Below are 27,325 nucleotides of genomic sequence, written 5' to 3'. Positions count from 1 at the left end.
AAATTTTTAAAATTTATTTTCGATGAAATAAGAGTACGTTTTAGGCAATTTTAAGCGTTTACAAAATTGCCATGAGTGCGCAGATTTTTGCGCGCGCACTGCGCGTTAAATGTTATTGCGCACTCTTTTTGCCCGATTTCTGTTTTCTTGACTTACTTTTCAACTCGAAATTACGTTATACGAGCACGTCAAAAGTGACAGGCTACGCACGTGTAAATTAAAAAAATATAAATGTTTTTAAACATTTCAACATTTTTAAACATGTTCAGTAATTTCGGTCAGTATAGTTTACTATGTCGGTCGGTCCGTCTGTCTGTCGGTCTGTCTGTCTGTCGGTCTGTTTGTCTGTCGGTCCGGTATCACTATGTATTGTAGCACGCGACTTAATGGCTGTTGGCCTTGTTTTTTAATTTTGTTCTCAGGTCAGGGATCACAACCCATACCAAAAACAAAGAATAAGTAAAAACAAAATGGTAATAATAGTTATAGTTCAAGTCATTTCTTAAACATTGTAGATTTGCGTCATAATTTCCACTAAATGTAAATTGTTCCAATAATAATTGCACTTGAATTTAACTGCTAATATACATGATTCTGCCAAAAACAAAGAATAAATAAAAACAAAATGCCACATTCCAATACACTAAACAGATTACTGAGGGTATTCTATTCTAAACTCCATTAACAATTTTAACATTGTTTTGTTTCCCTTCTGCATTAATAGAATTCAAATTATAGTTTCTTTAAAATATTGTGGCGTGCGACATAATTTGCACTTATACTCTATTATCAAATATCATTGTCTTAATAATAATCATACATTAATAACAAATCAAGATTCTGGATCACCAAAAATTATTAGTTATATATAATTATGCTCAGTTTCATTAACAATTTGAACATGGTACTTCTTTCTATGGCATTTTTTCTACCTAATAATAGTTATAGTTCATAAGTAATTTCTTAAACATTGTAGATTTGCGTCATAATTTCCACATCTACTACTAAATGTAAATGTTTACAATAATAATTGCACTTGAATTTAACAGCTAATATACAAGATTCTGGATCTATATATCATAATAATTATATTGGTTTATCTGCATGGAATTACCAGATGCTTTTTGTATTTCTACTCAATTTTACTAACAATTTTAACATTGTTTTTTTTTCATTATAATAATAATATAGGGCTATTATAATATTTTAATGATAACGAAACCTGTTAATGGCTTTCTTAATCAGTATTTCATTTTCTTATTTGGTACGATTAGAATTAAATGTCCTTACGTATATAATGTGTCTATGTGTAATTTAAATAATTTAATTTCTACCTGACCTGATTGAAACAACATATTAACATTGTTAAAGATTTTGAAGGTGTAGCCAATGAGATTCTTCAATTCCACAACAATGTACGTATTGGAACAATTTGCCAGCCAAAAAGTCATCAACCAGCCAGTGCCTCTAGATTGTATTTGTAACAATACGATTTAAAATTGTTTAAGATTGTTAATGTTACTGTTTATACGTTTACATATTTTTTAGTCTGTTTATGTATGTATATTTTTAATCGAATTTGCTGACAACTGATAATTCTTTTACGAAGGCAAATAAAGTTTCTTGTATTGCATCTGTATCATTTCCATTTTCCAACTTCCTAAATAATCGCAATATAGTTGATGACTTTAAAAGGCACATGCTGCTTTTAGACTTTCCCCTTAATCTAACCTAAATCAATAAATTCTAATTGGTTATTCTCCGTACACAAGATTGACATTTTATGGCGAATTTATTAACAATTACCAGAAACGAAAACGTAACTGAATGGGTCAACCTTCTGACGTTTTCATGTTGTAATTTTTCAGAAATATTCATTCACCATGTTTTCTAGAGACCTTTCCTTAATTAGGCTTATTTTAGATAAGCTTGTAATTTAATAAACTGGTGTATTTAAAGAGATGAGAGCCTTTCCTTTGTGACACCCATATTAATGGAATACTTTCCTGTGAAATAAACGAGGGAAATGTGTTTTTATCTCTGAGTCATAATCTCTGCGTCATAAAGTCTACAACATAATACATTACATTAAATATATTGTTGTAGTAGTATAAATCGAAATTACAAAATATCCAATTAAGTGACTATACCCATTAGCGTCTATTCAGTATGCGGGAAAGATCATCAGTTGAGGGTCCACTGGGAATATTGTTATCGGTACCTATATGCGATTCATATAAGTATTGGATTTCACAAACAAACATCTGTTTTATCTAACTTTGATTTTAGCTATGTAAGTGATGTTTCCCATTGTTTTTTGGGAGTGGGGAGGGGGTAGCTTTTTATTTCATTTGTGATACATTATGCTCAGCTTTCTCTGATTTATAGAGGTAATATTTGGTTATGATTATAATTTTATCTAAGTTCACTCCGTAATAAGTATTATTTTGTCTCTCGTTGTTATATATTTGTATTCCTTTACGAGCGCCACCTAGCGAATCTACACGGTTTTAATATTTTGTACGAAACCGAAACTTGCAGATGTTCCAGCTCAAGAATACATATGACACGCCATGTGTGCCAACAATATTTATCCTTTTACCAATGTTAAAGTCGAATCGCCGTTTCGAACCTAGACTATACAACCTCAATATCGCTAATTGCTGGTAGCAGCCGTAGCCATCTAAATCCATGTCAAAATATTAGAGACGTTAGTAGAGTAGCTACCTATTTATTTACCCACTCAACCTGTAATCAATCAAAATAAAGCACAAATAGTCAAATTTGCTGCTAGCCAATAGATTTTTGGTTGAATTTTTGTCATTTTTAGTGAAAACATTGTTTTTTTCTGTTTTTTTTTTCCATACGGAAGTGGTTAACTTTATTGAAACTACAAAATAACCTATTCAAAGACCGATTTAATTAATCTTCATTTTCAAGATTTTTTGTAATAATGCTAATGAAAGTCGTCCATTGCAATTGATTGTAATTTTTAGAACGAAAAAAGACAAGAAATAACAGTTAGGGGATGGTTTAGAATGGTATGGATTTATTCATCAAAACAATTTATAGTAGCAAGGCAGTCATTTCAGACATTACAATAAACTCAACGAGCGTTTATATATATGTTATTACTGAATTCAATATCGATATATTAAAATATTCAAATTCAATACAAAATTATATTTTTTTAGCAAATGAGATCTCGTTTGATATAATTATATCGAACAATACCATGAAAGCCCCAGTGGTCTAATGCTTAGGACATCTGCATATCAAGCAGGCGGTCCGAGTTCGAGTCTCGGTTGGGGCAACTTTTTCTCATTCTCACAGATTTCCTCATCTTTATCGTTTCAAATTAATTAATTAAATTTCAGTATATCACTGGGCGGTTTAGAATTAATGTTCTGTGCCTAATTTGTTTATATATATAAAAGTATCTCTTCTGAGATCCCGCCTCGTGAATAAAAATACTGTAAGATGAGGGCGTATCAATTTGATCTCTGGTGCGCGTGCGTACAACTGAGGACTAGTGCTGTTCCGCCGTACCACGCCGAGAATGTTAAAGAGTCGCTATCCAATCGAGTTCGAACAATACCATGAAAGCCCCGGTGGTCTAATGGTTAGGACATCTGCATATCAAGCAGGCGGTCCGAGTTCGAGTCTCGGTTGGGGCAACTTTTTCTCATTCTCACAGATTTCCTCATCTTTATCGTTTCAAATTAATTAATTAAATTTCAGTATATCAAAGAGACGTACTAAAAGTGTCAACATATACATTGTATAATAGAGGAGACATTACATCCCCTTGTCTTACAAATGTATGTAATATAGAACCCAATTATATATTTTTTAAGCTTTGGAAAGACGAGTTTATGGTATGGGATCCGAATGATGACAACAACATTACCGAGATTTTCGTGGAACAGTCAGCGTTATGACTCCCGGATGTAACATTGTATAACAAGTAGGCCTACGTAATTAATTATATAAATCTGTCTAATTACAAAAATAATAATAATAGTTTGTTGGGTTTCTTTTTTATGAAAAACAGCATGAAGCACATTTCAAGAAGGCCTTAATGGGTTTTAATTTATGAATATGAGACAAGAAATACACTTCATTTGGTTGTTGACTAGACTCCTAAAACTTTGCTTTGTGAAACATTGAACATCTGGCACAAATGTACGGTAACAATAGACCTCTACAATTTGATTGATGTTAGCGCAGTAAATAAAACATTATCGATTTTCTAACCATTGCTATAATAAAAAAAAAAATCGAAATTCAGTCTGAATTATCAGTAAGTGAATATAAGTCGGAATTGTACAAAAACTGAAAATCTAATTTTAAAAAGTTTGATATGAATTGGAACGCAAATTAATTTTAATTAATTCCGAAGTTTGAGACTCATACATTACTTAATTCGTGTTAAATCAAGTTCGTTTTCTTTAATAAAAGTAGCCTATACATTAAGTAATAAGACTGTATATTAAACATTTGTATTGCAGCGTTGATGGTGAATTTGAACAAATTAAGAGGTCGCTTCATCTGAGGGTAAATAGGTATGGTTCATTTAGGCACACCTATGATAGTAAAAAGCTTCTGCAAGATGTATTTAAAATATTTCCCGTTTGATGAGCAGAAATGTGCCTTAGAATTTGCGCCTTAGAATTACCATACCAAACAACAGGATCTAATCCCAGAGACTGGTAGTGAAAGCCAACAAACTGAGTTTAATCCAAACGGTGCATGGAGTCTGAAAGACGTCAGTGTTCAGTACATACCAGAACAATTCAATTGCTGTCCTGAACCTTTCTCAAAAGTTGTTTTTACAATTACTCTGAAAAGGCGTGAGAGGTTCTTTGTCGAGATAATTCTTCTACCTTGCTGTCTGTTTGTGTTCGTGTTGCCACCGGAAAGTGGAGAGAAGATGTCGTTTGGTGTCAGTACTCTACTGTCAATTCTTTTATTCCAACAAATGATATCCGACGCTTTGCCACCATCTGCCGACAGTACACCGATACTCCGTACGGTTATTTTCGTAATTAATATGTTTACTTATTGGTGAGTTTAAAAAAAACTTTCTTTAAGACAACATTATTTGTTGCACAAATGAGGGACAATGACGATGACAATTATTATTTTGCATAACACTCTAAGAAACTAGATCAGAGAGTCTAAAACAGTTTATACTAACTTAAATATTTGTTTTGTTTACTATTTCAGAGATATACTTTACAATGCTTACTTCTATGAGTTGTATTAGCATTGTCTGTAGTGCAGTTTTGCTCAACATCTATAACCGCAATCAGCCTGAAGATATTCCAAAATGGCTAGCTAGTATACTTTTTGGTAAAGTTGGAAAAGCAATTGGTAGAAAGACAAGTGCATATTATTGTAATGAACACATTTTCCAAAAGGAAATGGATACCGGAAATGAAAACACGGCATACTCTAATTCGGATGCTTCTGTTTACTCTGGTAGGTCTATCAGTATCACACAGTTTGATGAACGAATAAAGTATATCAGTGACCCGGCAATTAGCTCGACGCCAGAAGAATTAAAACTGATATTGAATGAAATGCGGCTATATTCGAATGAATATAAGAAAGAAGAACTTAATAATTTTAAAAAGGAGAATTGGCGGAATGTTGCCATACTTGTTGACAGGTTACTCTTTATCGTGTTGTTTATCGTTGTTGTTATAGTAACAATCACAGTAATATTACTTATAATATCTGGAAAATAATTGAGTCTTTGAAAAAACAATCTCATCACACTTTTATATATATTTTATTCTATGTCTTTAGGCACATGTGACCAAGGATTACCAATAGTAAATTAATCTAAGAATAATCCTATTCAGTGGACACCTCTATAAAGGGAACTTTGTTGGGTCTCTTAATAGGGGCTCAACTGTATAACATAAAAATAATTTCAGTCAGCCCTAATAATAGTATTCAATTTAAAATAAAATGTATTTCTTTTTCACTTTTTAATGTAACAAAGTAAATATTTAAATATTAATAATAAAGAGACAAAATCCCAGGAATTACACAGAAATTGAAGGTCTCCTTATTCCATAAAAAAGCGAAGGCTTTATTAAATTTGCGATATCTGCATGTCTACAAAACACATTTACAGCAGGCTTAGTAATCAATAAACGGTAGTTTTATAGGAAAAGATCGTTCTTTTCACACTTTCGCTATATAGAAATTTCTAGCCAAAAAAAAAAGATGTTATTTGAAGAGAATAAAAATAATATAAAGGAGTTGGATATTCCAGTTGTTAGGATAGTATACAGAAATACCCGGTTTCAGCTGCCTATTGCTGTAAATGAGTACCTAGTCGAAAAACAGGAGAAAGAACTGGCCAGCTTACCACATACCGAGAAGAAAAATTAACGATTTCCTACGTTCAGAATAAATACTGGACTCACCTGTACTTATTATATTATTATAAAATGTTTTAATTATGTATGATAAATCCTACTGTTACAAATAGGCCTACACATAGAAAAATATCCACTTTATTTTACTTCACTTTATCCCTTAAATTTCTATCTTCTTATAGTAGTCTACTCGTTGCGGAATTGGTGATCATAAATGGGGTTTTTTCTCCTAGAACTAGACGTATTAACTGTATATATTTATATTTATATTTTTATTTAGTGTGAAATTTCGTTAAAAATGCTCCCACATTAAACAGTTATATCAAATCTGTAAAAACATAGCATTGTGATTTTGTGAGCATGCGTAGATGTTCGTAACACTAAACTTCGCAATTTTTACCAGAATTTTTTAATGGGATTATAACTCAAATCAAGTCGAGTTTTTATCTTCATTATCTGGTAATGTATTGTGCCCTCTATACTTTATCGCGTAACAACTGTTTCATTTATGTTATGTATTCACGTATGCAAACTTTTAATTCAAAATATTTTTACCAAATTTGAAGCATTCATTTGATCTTACACTCTTTCCAGATTTGATATTAGATAATTACTAGAATTTGAACATTGTATTTTGATTATAATAAAAATAATAATAATAATATAGTGCTATTATAATATTACTGATAACGAAAGTGAATGGCTTTCTTACTCAGTATTATATTTTCTTATTTGGTACGATTACAATTAAATGTCCTTACGTATATAATGTGTTTATGCCTAACTCAAATAATTACATTTTTTACCTTACCTGATTGAAACATATAACATTGTTAAAGATGTTGAAGGTGTAGAAGATTCCTCAATTTTGGATCGGGGTGGGAGGACTCGTACCACTGTTATTTCATTTGTGGTAGGCCTACATTATGCTCAGATATCTCTGATTTATAGAGGTAATATTTGGTTATGATTATATAATTCTACTTAAGTTCACTCCGTACGTAGTTAAAAACAAGAAATATTATTTGTCTCAGTCTCTCTTGGTTGTTATACAGTACTAGAATTCTTTTACGAGCGCCACCTAGCGAATCAACACGGTTTGAATATATTGTACGAAACCGAAACTATCAGATGTTCCAGCTCAAGTATACATATAACACGCCATGTGTGCCAACAATATTTATCCTTTTACCAATGTTAAAGTCGAATCGCCGTTTTCGAACCTAGACTATACAACCTCAATATCACTAATTGCTGGTCAGGCGTAGACATCTAAATTAATGTCAAAATATTAAAGACGTGTGTATTATAGGCCTAGTAGGTACCTATTTATTTACCCCCTCAACGTTTACAAATTAATAATGATAAAAAAAGGGAGCAGACTTCATTCAATGCATCATTTGAATTTTTAAAGTGTTTATTAAATTGATAGTGTCGCAGATACTGTTCATTGTTTTGCTTTGTATCTGAAACTTTTCAAATAGTAAGTATGTTTTATTTTTTGTTACAAGGTAATTTTCTCTGTAGGCTTTAACTTATTTAAAGGTATTTTTATCTTATGAAACAAACAGCGAGATATTGACATTTGGCAAAATGAGATTTTAGTATTTCTTCAAAATTATCTTTGTGGTCGCAATTCATACATAGAAACCCAAGTTAGGATTATGGTGTGTACAATTTGTATTGGAAAAAGTTATCAAATCTAATTTTTACTATTTGTCAGGTCCTGTACTTGTCGTTAGAATGAATTTATTCCAACTACTGATGCTCGTTATATTGTATTTACTTTATCCAGGTAAATATTTTCTCTCCAATTATTTTTTTCTTCCTTAATAAGCTATTTCATATTTGTTATTATTATATATTACATATCTGTTTCATTATTGCAGTCATCTATGTGTTTTCAATCTGTTTTGTTTGTTCGACTACCCGCCGCTGCAATTAAATAGGGACCTTTACTCTTTCCCTCACTCACTTATTCGTTCGTTCAATGATTCATTCATACATCCATACCTCAACAATTCAGAAAGGATAAGGCGGCGTGGAAAAGATCCTTATACAGTATAAATACATTTACCTTTTCATTGTTTCAAATTGTGTTTATTTACAGTTAAACAATCATTAGCTACGAATACAGAGTCGCAATTGATACGGGACTTACTGGATAAATATATAGAGCCGTCAACGAGACCAGTCCGAGATCATACACACAATGTTACGGTAACGATACGACTGCTTGTATCACAAGTGATTGAAATCGTAAGAAAGTTTTTATTTTGATTTGATCTAGAACAATATCAAATGTCAGTTCATTTGCATGATTGACATATTATTATTGTTTAAAAAAAAATGGGCAATATTTGTGATTTTGTGTAATGTAACCATGACAAGACAACGAGATATATAAAGATGTTTACTTGTTTACGTGTCTAGAGACTCTGAAAGTAATTCCCATAATGTAAAGGATTATAGATCAATTTAACGATTCACTAATGTTTAATAGTAAACATGTACTATTATATCAAAGCCCTGAAACAGTACAATGGTTATGGTAATATAATGGTTATTGAAGTTTTACAAACATAGTACAGTCATAATTTTTGACAGCCCCTCCCCTGTCAGCTATCCCCTATTTTTTTCCACTGATTTTTGTTGTTTCTATACATGATTTTTCTCCGCTACTGGTTTCAAATAACCAATACAAAATGTTAATTTCTGATCCCCTCGTTAATTACTTGCCACTGCTTTTTGTTGTAGGCCTATATAAAAGATTTTTTCCACTAAAATAACCAATAAAAAATGTGATTACCCAATACAGCTACGCCTCATATTAGCATTTACAACCATTATACCATGTTCTGTTTTTCATTAAACGTCAAACCTGACACATCACTTAATAAATGTTAGGTTATTTTGTAATAATGCTAATGGAAGTCGTAAATTTCTATTGATTGTAATTTTTAGAACGAAAAAAGACAAGAAATCACAGTTAGCGGATGGTTTAAAATGGTATGTATTTATTCATAAAAGGCAGGAGCAAGGCAGTCATTTCAGAAATTAAAACAAACTCAACGAGCGTTATACACTATATGTTATTATTGAATTCTATGTCGATATATTAAAATATTCAAATTCAATACAAAATTTTTTTAGCAAATGAGATCTCGTTTGATATAACTATATATTAAATTCCCATTGTACAAACAATGAACTGGATTGTATATTGTATAAACCTTACACAATGGTAAATGATTAGTGTCTAGTTTGGAATTGAAATCTATTTTAAAGAGAAAAATACTTTGAGTACAAAAAATAAATGTTGATCTGCCGTGTATATATTACACGAGAACTCGCATGTGTTTATTCTATATGAATTCTAGTATATGGTTTCTCTAAAACTGTCAACTGTATATATAGGACTTAATTATATTTTTGTTAAGCTTTGGAAAGACGAGTTTATGGTATGGGATCCGAATGATTACAACAATATTACCGAGATTTTCGTAGAACAGTCAGCATTATGGCTCCCGGATGTTACATTGCATAACAAGTAGGCCTACGTACAGTAATTAATTATATATATCTGTCTAATTACAATAATATTATTTAGTTCGTTGGGGTTTTTTTAATGAAAAACAGCATTAAGTATATTTCAAGTAGGCCTTAATGTGTGTTAATTTATGAATATGAGTTACAAGAAATACACTTAATTTGGTTGTTGACTAGACTCCTACAACTTTGCTTTGTGTAACATTGAAAATCTGGCACAAATGTAATATTGATAGACTCCCATAACTTAAAACGAAGTTTAACGTTTTATGTTAGCGCAGTAAATAAAATATTATCTATTTTCTAATCATTAAAATATATTCAAAATTCAGTCTGAATAAGCAGTCAGTAAATATTAGTCGGAATTGTACAAAAATTGAAAATTTAGATAAAAAATTTTGATATGAATTTGAGCGAAAACCAATTTTAAATATTTTTGATAAAAATTTGAGACTTATACATTACTTAATTCGTGTTTTATCTTAAATTAAGTGCCTTTTCATTGTAATTAAAAGTAGCCTATACATTAAGTAATAGGATTTCTGTTTTGTATTGTAGCGTTGATGGCGAATTTGAACAAATAAAGAAGTCGCTTCATCTAAGAGTAAATAACGATGGTACGGTTCATTTAGGCACACCTATGATAGTAAAGAGCTTCTGCAAGATGTATTTAAAATATTTCCCGTCTGATGAGCAGAAATGTGCCTTAGAATTTGAGCATTGGAATTACCATGCCAAACAACAGGACCTAATCCCGGAGACTGGAAGTGAAAGCCAACAAACAGAGTTTAATCCAAACGGTGCATGGAGTCTGAAAGACGTCAGTGTTCAGTACATACCAGAAAAATACAATTGTTGTCCTGAACCTTTCTCAAAAGTTGTTTTCACAATTATTCTGAAAAGGCGTGAGAGGTTCTTTGTCGAGATAATTCTTCTACCTTGCTGTCTCTTGTCTATTTTGACAATGTTTGTGTTCTTGCTGCCACCGGAAAGTGGAGAGAAGATGTCGTTTGGTGTCAGTACCCTACTGTCAATTCTTTTATTCCAACAAATGATATCCGACGCTTTGCCACCATCTGCCGACAGTACACCGATACTCCGTAAGTTTTTTTCGTAATTAATATGTTTACTTATTGGTGAGATTTAAAAAAACCTTCTTTTATGACACCATTATTCAGGAAACATCATGTTAAGCGGACATTCCCATTGGAGACAATGAATCGTGCACCAAACGAAGGACAATGACGATGACGATTATCATTTTGCATAACAATTTAAGAAACTAGATCAGGGAGTCTAAAACAGTTTAGACTAACTTAAATATTTGTTTTGTTTACTATTTCAGAGATATACTTTACAATGCTTACTTGTATGAGTTGTATTAGCATTGTACATGTCTGTAGTGCAGTTTTGCTCAACATCTATAACCGCAATCAGCCTGAAGATATTCCAAAATGGCTAGCTAGTATACTTTTTGGAAAAGTTGGAAAAGCAATTGGTAGAAAGACGAGTGCATATTATTATAATGAACACATTTTCCAAAAGGAAATGGATACCGGAAATGAAAACACGGCATACTCTAATTCAGATGCTTCTGTTTACTCTGGTAGGTCTATCAGTATCACACAGTTTGATGAACGAATAAAGTATATCAGTGACCCGGCAATTAACTCGACGCCAGAAGAATTAAAACTGATATTGAATGAACTGCGGTTGCATTCGAATGAATATAAGAAAGAAGAACTGAATAATTCCAAAAAAGAGAATTGGCGAAATGTTGCCATACTTGTTGACAGGTTACTCTTTATCGTGTTGTTTATCGTTGTTGTTATAGTAACAATCACAGTAACATTACTTATAATATCTGGAAAATAATTGAGTCTTTTGCAAAAACAATCTCATCACACTTTTATATATATTTTATTCGATGTCTTTAGGCACATGTGACTAAGGATTACCAATAGTAAATTAATCTAAGAACAACCCTATTCAGTGGACACCTCTATAAAGGGAACTTTGTTGGGTCTCTTAATAGGGGCTCAACTGTATAACATAAAAATAATGTCAGTCAGCCCTAATAATAGTATTCAATTTAAAATAAAATGTATTTCTTTTTCTCTTTTTAAGGTAACAAAGTAAATATTTAAATATAAATAATAAAGAGACAAAATCCCAGGAATTACACAGAAATTGAAGGTCTCCTTATTCCGAAAAAAAAAGCGAAGGCTTCTATATATAAATTTACGTAAGGGCAAAATTCGGTAAATCGCGCCTTACTTTTAGAATTTTTACTCGATGGTATGTAAAGTTGGTTCGTACTTTCGGTACTGATTTTAACCACCTGATGTAACCCTGTTTACTAATTAAATTAAGTTAGATAATTAGTTATTGACGATTAAAACTAATTTAGGTTCAAAGATTTGCCCCAAATAGGGGTGTTTTCCGATCGTGGTATACACTGTCTAATGGATGTCCATCTTGAAAAATACCCGCCACAAAAATGCGAGGAGGCTTCGCATTTTTCTATCTCCTCCTACGATAATTGTTTTTAATAGCTGAAAACCGGTTGAACAGTTCGAGTACAGCATCATAATGTTGAAGACAGGCCGATTTTCTTTAAAAAATACTATTTTGATACATTTAATATACGTTTTTACAAATGTATTGATTTGTGATGAATGGAACATTCCAAATTATTTGGTTTAACCATACAGGTATAGATTTAGATTTATGGGCCTCCTTGGAGAATAAACATAAATAGTATTGCAATGCTGTACAATACTGTTAAGGTATTAACCACTTTTGATCGCAATTTGAATCGCAAATGTCTTACTGTGAGTGTTGGTACTGTTAGATGTAATATAAAAATATATACAAATAAACTTTATTACTGTGAGTGTGGGTAGGCCCTACTGTTAGATTATAAACATATAATATACAAATAAACATTCCAAATTATTTGGTTCAACCATAGAGGTATAGATTTAGATTTATGGGCCCCCTTGGAGAATAAACATAAATAGTACTGCAATGCTGTACAATACTGTTAAGGTATTAACCACTTTTGATCGCAATTTGAATCGCAAATTTCTTACTGTGAGTGTTGGTACTGTTAGATGTAATATAAAATATATACAAATAAACTTTATTACTGTGAGTGTGGGTAGGCCCTACTGTTAGATTATAAACATATAATATACAAATAAATAAACGTTATTACTGACAGTTGCTTCTCAACGTTTGTATTAATTAATAATTTAAAAATATATAAACGTCGTAGTGGTGTATCGTTACATGTACTTTACTATTTCAATCGACTATGACAGTGAGAGTTTTAACAAAGTACCGTATTAAATCGTAAATGTTTTACTGTATTTAGTGGTATATTATTTATAGGCCTATAAAACATTAAAAACAATATTTCGTTACTGAGTGGATAAGAATATATTTTAAAATGTTTCCTCTTTGTACCTATCTTCTTTCCCCATCCCTCAACCCTTAATGTTACATACAAAACACAAATTGGGTTTGTTTAAATGAGTCCGAATAAAAAAATTTGTTTCTCTCTCGGAAGTAATTCCCAGGGTGCTAATTTTGGTTGACTACATAAATCATTGTGTATATTTATTCGTTTCTGTAAACGACAATGTATTATAGTCCTGCGGTACGTACATTTGAAATCTCCATTTTTTTCTCGCTGGAAATACTGTGTATTCGAGAACCATCTGTGGGCACGACCTAGATGGTACGCGAGCGAAGCGAGCGTGCCATCTAGTTTATTAAATTTGCGATATCTGCATGTCTACAAAACACATTTACAGCAGGCTTAGTAATCAATAAACGGTAGTTTTATAGGAAAAGATCGTTCTTTTCACACTTTCGCTATATAAAAATTTCTAGCAATAAAAACTTATGGTATTTGAAGAGAATAATAATAATAATATAAAGGAGTTGGGTATTCGAGTTGTTAGGATAGTATACAGAAATACCCGGTTTCAGCTGCCCATTGCTGTAAATGAGTAGGCCTACCTAGTCGAAAAACAGGAAAAAGAACTGGCCAGCTTACCACATTCTGAGAAGAAAAATTTACGATTTCCTACGTTCAGAATAAATACTGGACTCACCTGTACTTATTATATTATTATAAAATGTTTTAATTATGTATGATAAATCCTACTGTTACAAATATGCCTACACATAGAAAAATATCCACTTTATTTTACTTCACTTTATCCCTTACATGTCTATCTTCTTATAGTAGTCTACTCGTTGCGGAATTGGTGATCATAAATGGGGTTTTTTCTCCTAGAACTAGACGTATTAACTGGTATATATTTATATTTATATATTTATTTAGTGTGAAATTTCGTTAAAAATGCTCCCACATTAAACAGTTATATCAAATCTGTAAAAGCATAGCATTGTGATTTTGTGAGCATGCGTAGATGTTCGTAACACTAAACTTCGCAATTTTTACCAGAATTCTTTAATGGGGTTATAACCCAAATCAAGTCGAGTTTTTATCTTCATTATCTGGTAATGTATTGTGCCCTCTATACTTTATCGCGTAACAACTGTTTCATTTATGTTATGTATTCACGTATGCAAACTTTTAATTCAAAATATTTTTACCAAATTTGAAGCATTCATTTGATCTTACACTCTTTCCAGATTTGATATTAGATAATTACTAGAATTTGAACATTGTATTTTGATTATAATAAAAATAATAATAATAATATAGTGCTATTATAATATTACTGATAACGAAAGTGAATGGCTTTCTTACTCAGTATTTTATTTTCTTATTTGGTACGATTACAATTAAATGTCCTTACGTATATAATGTGTTTATGCCTAACTCAAATAATTACATTTTTTTACCTTACCTGATTGAAACATATAACATTGTTAAAGATGTTGAAGGTGTAGAAGATTCCTCAATTTTGGATCGGGGTGGGAGGACTCGTACCACTGTTATTTCATTTGTGGTAGGCCTACATTATGCTCAGATATCTCTGATTTATAGAGGTAATATTTGGTTATGATTATATAATTGTACTTAAGTTCACTCCGTACGTAGTTAAAAACAAGAAATATTTCTAAGTATTATTTGTCTCAGTCTCTCTTGGTTGTTATACAGTACTAGAATTCTTTTACGAGCGCCACCTAGCGAATCAACACGGTTTGAATATTTTGTACAAAACCGAAACTATCAGATGTTCCAGCTCAAGTATACATATAACACGCCATGTGTGCCAACAATATTTATCCTTTTACCAATGTTAAAGTCGAATCGCCGTTTTCGAACCTAGACTATACAACCTCAATATCACTAATTGCTGGTCAGGCGTAGCCATCTAAATTAATGTCAAAATATTAAAGACGTGTGTATTATAGGCCTAGTAGGTACCTATTTATTTACCCCCTCAACGTTTACAAATTAATAATGATAAAAAAAAGGGAGCAGACTTCATTCAATGCATCATTTGAATTTTTAAAGTGTTTATTAAATTGATAGTGTCGCAGATACTGTTCATTGTTTTGCTTTGTAACTGAAACTTTTCAAATAGTAAGTATGTTTTATTTTTATTTTTCTCTGTAGGCTTTAACTTATTTAAAGGTATTTTTATCAAATAAACCGCGAGATATTGACATTTGGCAAAATGAGATTTTAGTATTTCTTTAAAATTATCTTTGTGTTCGCATTCATACATAGAAACCCAAGTTAGGATTATGGTGTGTACAATTTGTATTGGAAAAAGTTATCAAATCTAATTTTTACTATTTGTCAGGTTCTGTACTTGTCGTTAGAATGAATTTATTCCAACTACTGATGCTCGTTATATTGTATTTACTTTATCCAGGTAAATATTTTTCTCTCCAATTATTTTTTTCTTCCTTAATAAGCTATTTTATATTTATTATTATTATATATTACATATCTGTTTCATTATTGCAGTCCTCTATGTGTTTTCAATCTGTTTTGTTTGTTCGACTACCCGCCGCTGAAATTAAATAGGGACCTTTACTCTTTCCCTCACTCACTTATTCGTTCGTTCAATGAATCATTCATACATCCATACCTCAACAATTCAGAAAGGATAAGGCGGCGTGGAAAAGATCCTTATACAGTATAAATACATTTACCTTTTCATTGTTTCAAATTGTGTTTATTTACAGTTAAACAATCATTAGCTACGAATACAGAGTCGCAATTGATACGGGACTTACTGGATAAATATATAGAGCCGTCAACGAGACCAGTCCGAGATCATACACACAATGTTACGGTCACGATACGACTGCTTGTATCACAAGTGATTGAAATCGTAAGAAAGTTTTTATTTTGATTTGATCTTGAAAATTATCAAATGTCAGTTCATTTGCATGATTGACATATTATTATTGTTAAAAAAAAGGGCAATATTTGTGATTTTGTGTAATGTAACCATGACAACACAACGAGATATTTAAAGATGTTTACTTGTTTACGTGTCTAGAGACTCTGAAAGTAATTCCCATAATGTAAAGGATTATAGATCAATTTAACGATTCGCTAATGTTTAATAGTAAACATGTACTATTATATCAAAGCCCTGAAACAGTACAATAGTTATGGTAATATAATGGTTATTGAAGTTTTACAAACATAGTACAGTCATAATTTTTGACAGCCCCTCCCCTGTCAGCTATCCCCTATTTTTTCCACTGATTTTTGTTGTTTCTATACATGATTTTTCTCCGGTACTGGTTTCAAATAACCAATACAAAATGTTAATTTCTGATCCCCTTGTTTTTTACTTGCCACTGCTTTTTGTTGTAGGCCTATATAAAAGATTTTTTCCACTAAAATAACCAATAAAAAATGTGTTTACCCAATACAGCTACGCCTCATATTAGCATTTACAACCATTATACCATGTTCTGTTTTCCATTAAACGTCAAACCTGACACATCACTTAATAAATGTTAGGTTATTTTGTAATAATGCTAATATGGAAGTCGTAAATTTCTATTGATTGTAATTTTTAGAACGAAAAAAGACAAGAAATCACAGTTAGCGGATGGTTTAGAATGGTATGTATTTATTCATAACAAAAATTACAGAAGCAAGGCAGTAATTCCAGAAATTAAAACAAACTCAACGAGCGTTATACACTATATGTTATTATTGAATTCTATGTCGATATATTAAAATATTCAAATTCAATACAAAATTATATTTTTTTAGCAAATGAGATCTCGTTTGATATAACTATATATTAAATTCCCATTGTACAAACAATGAACTGGATTGTATATTTTATAAACCTTACACAATGGTAAATGATTAGTATCTAGTTTTAAATTAAAATCTATTTTAAAGAGAAAAATACTTTGAGTACAAAAATGAATGTTGATCTGCCGTGTATATATGACACTATAACTCGCATGTGCTTATTATATATGATTTCTAGTACAGTATATGGTTTCTCTATAACTGTCAACTGTATATATAGGACTTAATTATATTTTTGTTAAGCTTTGGAAAGACGAGTTTATGGTATGGGATCCGAATGATTACAACAATATTACCGAGATTTTCGTAGAACAGTCAGCATTATGGCTCCCGGATGTTACATTGCATAACAAGTAGGCCTACGTAATTAATTATATATATCTGCCTAATTACAATAATATTATTTAGTTCGTTGGGGTTTTTTTAATGAAAAACAGCATTAAGTATATTTCAAGTAGGCCTTAATGTGTGTTAATTTATGAATATGAGTTACAAGAAATACACTTAATTTGGTTGTTGACTAGACTCCTAAAACTTTGCTTTGTGTAACATTGAAAATCTGGCACAAATGTAATATTGATAGACTCCCATAACTTAAAACGAAGTTTAACGTTTTATGTTAGCGCAGTAAATAAAATATTATCTATTTTCTAATCATTAAAATAATGAAAAAATACTCAAAATTCAGTCTGAATAAGCAGTCAGTGAATATTAGTCGGAATTGTACAAAAATTGAAAATCTAGATAAAAAATTTTGATATGAATTTGAGCGAAAATCAATTTTAATTATTTTTGATAAAAATTTTAGACTTATACATTACTTAATTCGTGTTTTATCTTAAATTAAGTGCGTTTTCTTTGTATATAAAAGTAGCCTATACATTAAGTAATAGGATTTCTGTTTTGTATTGTAGCGTTGATGGCGAATTTGAACAAATAAAGAAGTCGCTTCATTTAAGGGTAAATAACGATGGTATGGTTCATTTAGGCACACCTATGATAGTAAAGAGCTTCTGCAAGATGTATTTAAAATATTTCCCGTTTGATGAGCAGAAATGTGCCTTAGAATTTGAGCCTTGGATTTACCATGCCAAACAACAGGACCTAATCCCGGAGACTGGAAGTGAAAGCCAACAAACAGAGTTTAATCCAAACGGTGCATGGAGTCTGAAAGACGTCAGTGTTCAGTACATACCAGAAAAATACAATTGTTGTCCTGAACCTTTCTCAAAAGTTGTTTTCACAATTATTCTGAAAAGGCGTGAGAGGTTCTTTGTCGAGATAATTCTTCTACCTTGCTGTCTCTTGTCTATTTTGACAATGTTTGTGTTCTTGCTGCCACCGGAAAGTGGAGAGAAGATGTCGTTTGGTGTCAGTACCCTACTGTCAATTCTTTTATTCCAACAAATGATATCCGACGCTTTGCCACCATCTGCCGACAGTACACCGATACTCCGTAAGGTTTTTTTCGTAATTAATATGTTTACTTATTGGTGAGATTTAAAAAACCCTTCTTTTATGACACCATTATTCAGGAAACATCATGTTAAGGGGACATTCCCATTGGAGACAATGAATCGTGCACCAAACGAAGGACAATGACGATGACAATTATCATTTTGCATAACAATTTAAGAAACTAGATCAGGGAGTTTAAACAGTTTAGACTAACTTAAATATTTGTTTTGTTTACTATTTCAGAGATATACTTTACAATGCTTACTTGTATGAGTTGTATTAGCATTGTCTGTAGTGCAGTTTTGCTCAACATCTATAACTGCAATCAGCCTGAAGATATTCCAAAATGGCTAGCTAGTATACTTTTTGGTAAAGTTGGAAAAGCAATTGGTAGAAAGACGAGTGCATATTATTATAATGAACAAATTTTCCAAAAGGAAATGGATACCGGAAATGAAAACATGGCATACTCTAATTCAGATGCTTCTGTTTACTCTGGTAGGTCTATCAGTATCACACAGTTTGATGAACGAATAAAGTATATCAGTGACCCGGCAATTAACTCGACGCCAGAAGAATTAAAACTGATATTGAATGAAATGCGGCTATATTCGAATGAATATAAGAAAGAAGAACTTAATAATTTTAAAAAGGAGAATTGGCGGAATGTTGCCATACTTGTTGACAGGTTACTCTTTATCGTGTTGTTTATCGTTGTTGTTATAGTAACAATCACAGTAATATTACTTATAATATCTGGAAAATAATTGAGTCTTTTGAAAAAACAATCTCATCACATTTTTATATATATATGTTATTCTATGTCTTTAGGCACATGTGACCAAGGATTACCAATAGTAAATTAACACTTTCGCTATATAGAAATTTCTAGCCAAAAAAAGATGTTATTTGAAGAGAATAATAATAATATAAAGGAGTTGGATATTCCAGTTGTTAGGATAGTATACAGAAATACCCGGTTTCAGCTGCCCATTGCTGTAAATGAGTACCTAGTCGAAAAACAGGAGAAAGAACTGGCCAGCTTACCACATACCGAGAAGAAAAATTAACGATTTCCTACGTTCAGAATAAATACTGGACTCACCTGTACTTATTATATTATTATAAAATGTTTTAATTATGTATGATAAATCCTACTGTTACAAATAGGCCTACACATAGAAAAATATCCACTTTATTTTACTTCACTTTATCCCTTAAATTTCTATCTTCTTAGAGTAGTCTACTCGTTGCGGAATTGGTGATCATAAATGGGTTTTTTTTCTCCTAGAACCAGACGTATTAACTGTATATATTTATATATTTATTTAGTGTGAAATTTCGTTAAAAATGCTCCCACAATAAACACTTGTATCAAATCAATCTGTAAAAGCATAGCATTGTGATTTTGTGAGCATGCGTAGATGTTCGTAACACTAAACTTCGCAATTTTTACCAGATTTTTTTAATGGGATTATAACTCAAATCAAGTCGAGTTTTTATCTTCATTATCTGGAAATGTATTGTGCCCTCTATACTTTATCGCGTAACAACTGTTTCATTTATGTTATGTATTCACGTATGCAAACTTTTAATCCAAAATATTTTTACCAAATTTGAAGCATTCATTTGATTTTACAATCTTTCCTGATTTGATATTAGATAATTACTAGAATTTGAACATTGTATTTTGATTATGATAAAAATAATAATAATAATATAGTGCTATTATAATATTACTGATAACGAAAGTGAATGGCTTTCTTACTCAGTATTTTATTTTCTTATTTGGTACGATTACAATTAAATGTCCTTACGTATATAATGTGTTTATGCCTAACTCAAATAATTTAATTTTTTACCTTACCTGATTGAAACATATAACATTGTTAAAGATGTTGAAGGTGTAGAAGATTCATCAATTTTGGATCGGGGTGGGAGGACTCGTACCACTGTTATTTCATTTGTGGTAGGCCTACATTATGCTCAGATATCTCTGATTTATAGAGGTAATATTTGGTTATGATTATATAATTGTATATAAGTTCACTCCGTACGTAGTTAAAAACAAGAAATATTTCTAAGTATTATTTGTCTCAGTCTCTCTTGGTTGTTATACTAGAATTCTTTTACGAGCGCCACCTAGCGAATCAACACGGTTTGAATATTTTGTACAAAACCGAAACTATCAGATGTTCCAGCTCAAGTATACATATAACACGCCATGTGTGCCAACAATATTTATCCTTTTACCAATGTTAAAGTCGAATCGCCGTTTTCGAACCTAGACTATACAACCTCAATATCACTAATTGCTGGTAGCAGGCGTAGCCATCTAAATCCATGTCAAAATATTAAAGACGTGTGTATTATAGGCCTAGTAGGTACCTATTTATTTACCCCCTCAACGTTTACAAATTAATAATGATAAAAAAAAGTGAGCAGACTTCATTCAATGCATCATTTGAATTTTTAAAGTGTTTATTAAATTGATAGTGTCGCAGATACTGTTCATTGTTTTGCTTTGTAAATTAAACTTTTCAAATAGTAAGTATGTTTAATTTTTCGTTACAACGTAATTTTCTTTGTAGGCTTTATAACTTATTTAAAGGTATTTTTATCTTATGAAAGAAACAGCGAGATATTGACATTTTTGGCAAAATGAGATTATAGTATTTCTGTAATATAAAATTATCTTTGTTGTCGCAATTCATAGATAGCAACCCAAGTTAGGCCTATGAATTATGGTGTGTACAATTGTATTGGACAAAATTATCAAATCTGATTTTTACTATTTTTCAGGTACTGTACTTGTCGTTAGAATGAATTTATTCCAACTATTGATACTCGTTATATTGTATTTACTTTATTCAGGTAAATATTTTTCTTTCCAATTATTTTGTTGTCATTCATTAGGAAATTAATTTTTTTATTTGTTATGTTGCTATTTCATATTTGTTATTATATATATTACATATCTGCTTCATTATTGCAGTCATCTACTTGTTTTTAATCTGTTTTGTTTGTTCGGCTACCCGCCGCTGATATTAAATATAGGCCTTACTCTTTCACGCACTCCTTACACATTATAAATACATTTACCTTTTCATTGTTTCAAATGTGTTTATTTACAGTTAAACAATCATTAGCTACGAATACAGAGTCGCAATTAATACGGGACTTACTGGATAAATATATAGAGCCGTCAACGAGACCAGTCCGAGATCATAAGAACAATGTTACGGTCACGATACGACTGCTTGTATCACAAGTGATTGAAATCGTAAGAAAGTTTTTATTTTGATTTGATCTTGAACATTATCAAATGTCAGTTCATTTGCATGATTGACATATTATTATTGTTTAAAAAAATGGGCAATATTTGTGATTTTGTGTAATGTAACCATGACACGACAACGAGATATTTAAAGATGTTTACTTGTTTACGTGTCTCTAGAGACTCTGAAAGTAATTCCCATAATGTAAAGGATTATAAATCAATTTAAAGATGCACTAATATTTAATAGTAAACATGTACTGTTATATCAAAGCCCTGATACAATACAATGGTTATGTAATGGTAATATAATTGTCATTGACGTTTTACAATAGTACAGTCATCATTTTTGACAGCCTCTCTCTTGTCATCTATCCCCTATTTTTTTCCACTGATTTTTGTTGTTTCTATAAATGATTCTGACTGATTTTTCTCCGCTACTGGTTTAAAATAACCAATACAAAATGTTAATTTCTGATTACTCAATAAGCGATTACATATTAACATAGAACCATTACAGTATCCACTCTACAGCTCACTATGTCGGTCGGTCGGTAAACATTAACTTGTATAAATGATTGATATTTTCCATTAATATAACCAATAAAAATTGATTACCCAATACATATTAGCATTTAAAACCATTACCATGTTCTGTTTTGAGTGAACGAAAGACAGACACACATCACTTAAAGATGTATTGTCCCCCTGAAAAAATAATTATTACAAAAATTTCTTTTCAATATGTCATTTTAATGTCATATAATTGTTATCCACATTGAACAAAAATTAGATCGAAAAAAAATGTATTTACCTGAAAAACTGTTATTTAAAGCAAAATAGTCAAATTAGTTGCCAGCCAATAGATTTGTAGTTGAATTTAATCATTTATTTTGTCATTTTTATAAGTGAAAACATTGTTGTTTTTTTTTTTTTTTTTTTTTTTTTTCCTTACGGAAGTGATTAACTTTATTGAAACTACAACATAACCTATTCAAAGTTCGATTTAATTAATCTTCATTTTTCTTGTTTTTGGGGGACAATACATCTTTAATGAATGTTAGGTTGTTTTGAAATAATGCTAATGAAAGTCGTCCATTTCTATTGATTGTAATTTTTAGAACGAAAAAAGACAAGAAATCACAGTTAGCGGATGGTTTAAAATGGTATGTATTTATTCATAAAAAATTACAGGAGCAAGGCAGTCATTTCAGACATTAAAACAAACTCAACGAACGTTATACACTATATTACTGAATTCAATATCGATATATTAAAATATTCAAATTCAATACAAAATTATAATTTTGTAAGCAAAGGAGATCTCATTTGATATAATTATATAAACCTTACACAATGGTAAATGACTAGTGTCTAGTTTTAAATTGAAATCCAATTTTTTTCAAGAGAAAGATACTTTATTTATGTTGATCTGCCGTGTATATATGACTATAACTCGCACGTATTTATTAAAAATTATTTCTAGTTTTTGGTTTCTCTATAACTGTCAAATGTGTATATATAGGACCAAATTATATATTTTTTAAGCTTTGGAAAGACGAGTTTATGGTATGGGATCCGAATGATTACAACAACATTACCGAGATTTTCGTGGAACAGTCAGCGTTATGGCTCCCGGATGTAACATTGTATAACAAGTAAGCCTACGTAATTAATTATACAAATCTGTCTAATTACAATAATAATAATAGTTTGGTTTCTTTTTATGAAAAACAGCATCAAGCACATTTCAAGTAGGCCTTAATGTGTTTTAATTTATAAATATGAGTTACAAGAAATACACTTAATATGGTCGTTGACTAGACTCCTAAAACGTTTATTTGTGAAACATTGAACATCTGACACAAATGTAATATATAGACCTCTACAATTTTATTGATGTTAGCGCAGTAAATAAAACATTATCGATTTTCTAACCATTGATATAATGAAAAAAAAACTCGAAATTCAGTCTGAATTGTCAGTCAGTGAATATTAGTCGGAATTTAACAAAAACTGCAAAATCTAATTTTAAAAAGTTTCATATTAATTGGAACGCAAATCAATTTTAATTGTTTTCAATAAAAGTTTGAGCCTCATACATTACTTAAATTTGTGTTTTATCTTAAATCAAGTACGTTTTTTTATATATATAAAAGTAGCCTATACATTAAGTAATAAGACTTTATATTAAACTTTTGTATTGTAGCGTTGATGGAGAATTTGAACAAATTAAGAGGTCGCTTCATCTAAGGGTAAATAACGAGGGTACGGTTCATTTAACCACACCTATGATAGTAAAAAGCTTCTGCAAGATGTATTTAAAATATTTCCCATTTGATGAGCAGAAATGTGCCCTAGAATTTGCGCCTTGGAATTACCATATCAAACAACAGGACCTAATCCCGGAGACTGGAAGTGAAAGCCAACAAACACAGTTTAATCCAAACGGTGCATGGAGTCTGAAAGACGTCAGTGTTCAGTACATAACAGAAAAATACAATTGTTGTCCTGAACCTTTCTCAAAAGTTGTTTTCACAATTATTCTGAAAAGGCGTGAGAGGTTCTTTGTCGAGATAATTCTTCTACCTTGCTGTCTCTTGTCTATTTTGACAATGTTTGTGTTCTTGCTGCCACCGGAAAGTGGAGAGAAGATGTCGTTTGGTGTCAGTACCCTACTGTCGATTCTTTTATTCCAACAAATGATATCCGACGCTTTGCCACCATCTGCCGACAGTACACCGATACTCCGTAAGGTTTTTTTCGTAATTAATATGTTTACTTATTGGTGAGATTTAAAAAACCCTTCTTTTATGACACCATTATTCAGGAAACATCATGTTAAGGGGACTCCCATTGGAGACAATGAATCGTGCACCAAACGAAGGACAATGACGATGAAAATTATCATTTTGCATAACAATTTAAGAAACTAGATCAGGGAGTCTAAAACAGTTTAGACTAACTTAAATATTTGTTTTGTTTACTATTTCAGAAATATACTTTACAATGCTTACTTGTATGAGTTGTATTAGCATTGTCTGTAGTGCAGTTTTGCTCAACATCTATAACCGCAATCAGCCTGAAGATATTCCAAAATGGCTAGCTAGTATACTTTTTGGAAAAGTTGGAAAAGCAATTGGTAGAAAGACGAGTGCATATTATTGTAATGAACACATTTTCCAAAAGCAAATGGATACCGGAAATGAAAACACGGCATACTCTAATTCGGATGCTTCTGTTTACTCTGGTAGGTTTATCAGTATCACACAGTTTGACGAACGAATAAAGTATATCAGTGACCCGGCAATTAACTCGACGCCAGAAGAATTAAAACTGATATTGAATGAAATGCGGCTATATTCGAATGAATATAAGAAAGAAGAACTTAATAATTTTAAAAAGGAGAATTGGCGGAATGTTGCCATACTTGTTGACAGGTTACTCTTTATCGTGTTGTTTATCGTTGTTGTTATAGTAACAATCACAGTAATATTACTTATAATATCTGGAAAATAATTGAGTTTTTTGCAAAAACAATCTCATCACACTTTTATATATATGTTATTCTATGTCTTTAGGCACATGTGACCAAGGATTACCAATAGTAAATTAATCTAAGAATAATCATATTCAATGGACACCTGTATAAAGGGAACTTTGTTGGTCTCTTAATAGGGGCTCAACTGTAACATAAAAATTAATATAATTTCAGTAAGCCCTAATACTAATATTCCATTCAAAATAAAACGTATTTCTTTTTCTCTTTCGAAGTAACAAAATAAAAATATTTAAAATATTTAAATATTAATAATAAAGAGGCAAAATCCCAGGAATTATACAATAATTGAAGGTCTCCTTATTCCGAAAAAACAGCGCGAAGGCTTTATTAAATTTATGTATATCTGCATGTCTACAAAACACATTTACGGTTTAGTAATCAATAAACGGTAATTTTATAGGAAAAGAACGTGTTTTCACCATTCGCCTTAAAGAAACTTAAATTGCTAACAATGAATGTAATTATCTTGGGAAACTGATGGTATTTGAAGAGAATAATAGTAATATAAAGGAGTTGCGTATCCGAGTTGTTAGGATAGTATACAGAAATACCCGGATTGATTTCCCGATAATAACAGCTGCCCGTTGCTGTAAATGAGTGCCTGGTTGAAAAACACAAGGGATGAAAGAACTGGCCACCTTTTTACCACATTCCGAGAAGAAAAATCAAGACTTAGATTGCCATGGTACAATGATTTCCTACGTTCAGAATAAATACGGGACTCACCTTAACCTATTGTATTATTATGAAATGTTTTAATTGTGTATGATAAATCCTACTGTTATAAGTAGGCCTACACATATATCCATTTCCTTAAATGTCCAGCACCTTAGAGTAGTCTACTCCTTGTGGAATTGGTGAACATAATGATCATAAATGTTTTGGAACTAGACGTATTAACTTTTGTATTTCGTTTTATTTAGTGAGAAATGTCGTTTAAAATGTTTCCATATTAAACAGTTACCTCAACAATTCAAAATCTTTAACTCATCTGTAAAAGCATAGAATCGTGATTTTGTGAGCATGCGTAGATGTTCGTAACATTAAACTTCACAATGTAATTTTTACCAGAATTCTTTAATGGGGTTATAACTCAAATCAAGTCGAGTTTTTATCTTTATTATCTGATAATGTATTGTGCCCTCTATAGTTTATCGCGTAACAACTGTTTCATTTAATGTTATGTATTCACTTATGCACATTTTTAATTCAAAATATGTTTTTAAAAGTGACCGCATTTAAAGAATTCATGTGATCTTATATTACTCTTTCCTGATTTGATATCAGATATCAGATAATTAGGTTAAAGCGGGAACAAAAGTAGTATTGTTTATTCATTTAATTGTTTCTTTAGTGCCCCAAATTAGATATGATAATCATACGTTGTAAGTTCTCGGGTCTTGTCGCCACCAGTACAACTTTGCTATCTTTAAGGTGTATTGTCTCCCTAAAAAATATTTTTTTTTGTTGAATATGCCATTTGAATGTCGCATAATATTTATTCACTTTGGCCAAAAATTGGACCAAAAAAAATTATTTAGGCCTACCTGAAAAAAAAAAGTCAAATTGGCTGATAGCCAATGGGTTTTTGGTTGATTTTAAAAGTTTATTATAACTGATAACAATTTTTTTTTCTACGGAAGTGATAAACTTGATTAAAACTACAAAATGGACTATTTAAAGCCTGATTTTATTAATCTTCATTTTTCGTGTTTTTTGGGACAATACATCTAACAATACTGCAGTCACCTCTATTAAGGTGCCACACCCTTTAATCGCGAAAGTGTGGTTCTAATGTAGTA

The 27,325-nt window shown here is 31.1% G+C and overlaps 2 protein-coding genes and 1 non-coding gene across 3 annotated transcripts; all 3 read left to right on the top strand.

Moving 5' to 3' along the window:
• Positions 1-3,605: 3,605 nt before the first annotated feature.
• On the top strand, positions 3,606-3,677 carry Trnad-auc (transfer RNA aspartic acid (anticodon AUC)). The gene has a single exon. It is a non-coding gene; the product is annotated as a tRNA-Asp (tRNA).
• Positions 3,678-3,894: 217 nt separating this feature from the next.
• Positions 3,895-11,819, top strand: LOC140043653 (acetylcholine receptor subunit alpha-1-A-like). The gene is made up of 9 exons (XM_072088167.1): positions 3,895-3,950; positions 4,512-4,557; positions 4,694-5,030; positions 5,230-5,484; positions 8,506-8,654; positions 9,360-9,404; positions 9,836-9,945; positions 10,503-11,044; positions 11,290-11,819. The coding sequence occupies exons 1-9, from the start codon at positions 3,895-3,897 to the stop codon at positions 11,817-11,819; spliced, it is 2,070 nt and encodes a 689-aa protein (XP_071944268.1).
• Positions 11,820-15,759: 3,940 nt separating this feature from the next.
• On the top strand, positions 15,760-25,480 carry LOC140043650 (neuronal acetylcholine receptor subunit alpha-7-like). Its single transcript, XM_072088166.1, has 11 exons — positions 15,760-15,811; positions 16,128-16,276; positions 16,980-17,024; positions 17,470-17,579; positions 18,141-18,682; positions 18,928-19,182; positions 21,819-21,967; positions 23,083-23,127; positions 23,510-23,619; positions 24,171-24,712; positions 24,957-25,480. Exons 1-11 carry the CDS (start codon positions 15,760-15,762, stop codon positions 25,478-25,480), a joined length of 2,523 nt encoding a protein of 840 aa, XP_071944267.1.
• Positions 25,481-27,325: the final 1,845 nt, after the last annotated feature.

This window comes from Antedon mediterranea, chromosome 3, assembly GCF_964355755.1.
Source record: "Antedon mediterranea chromosome 3, ecAntMedi1.1, whole genome shotgun sequence".
Classification (NCBI taxonomy): domain Eukaryota; kingdom Metazoa; phylum Echinodermata; class Crinoidea; order Comatulida; family Antedonidae; genus Antedon; species Antedon mediterranea.
Note: the sequence above shows the minus strand (reverse complement) of the source record. Positions and strands in the feature narration are given on the sequence as shown.

Excerpts from the sequence above, each read along its gene's own strand:
- LOC140043653 (XM_072088167.1), top strand. The coding sequence starts at position 3,895 with ATGACAACAACATTACCGAGATTTTCGTGGAACAGTCAGCGTTATGAC. Across the intron at positions 3,951-4,511 it reads CAGCGTTATGACTCCCGGAT|CGTTGATGGTGAATTTGAAC; the intron begins GTAACATTGTAT and ends TTTGTATTGCAG. Across the intron at positions 5,031-5,229 it reads CGACAGTACACCGATACTCC|AGATATACTTTACAATGCTT; the intron begins GTACGGTTATTT and ends TTACTATTTCAG.
- LOC140043650 (XM_072088166.1), top strand. The coding sequence starts at position 15,760 with ATGAATTTATTCCAACTACTGATGCTCGTTATATTGTATTTACTTTAT. Across the intron at positions 16,277-16,979 it reads TATCACAAGTGATTGAAATC|AACGAAAAAAGACAAGAAAT; the intron begins GTAAGAAAGTTT and ends TGTAATTTTTAG. Across the intron at positions 17,580-18,140 it reads GATGTTACATTGCATAACAA|CGTTGATGGCGAATTTGAAC; the intron begins GTAGGCCTACGT and ends TTTGTATTGTAG.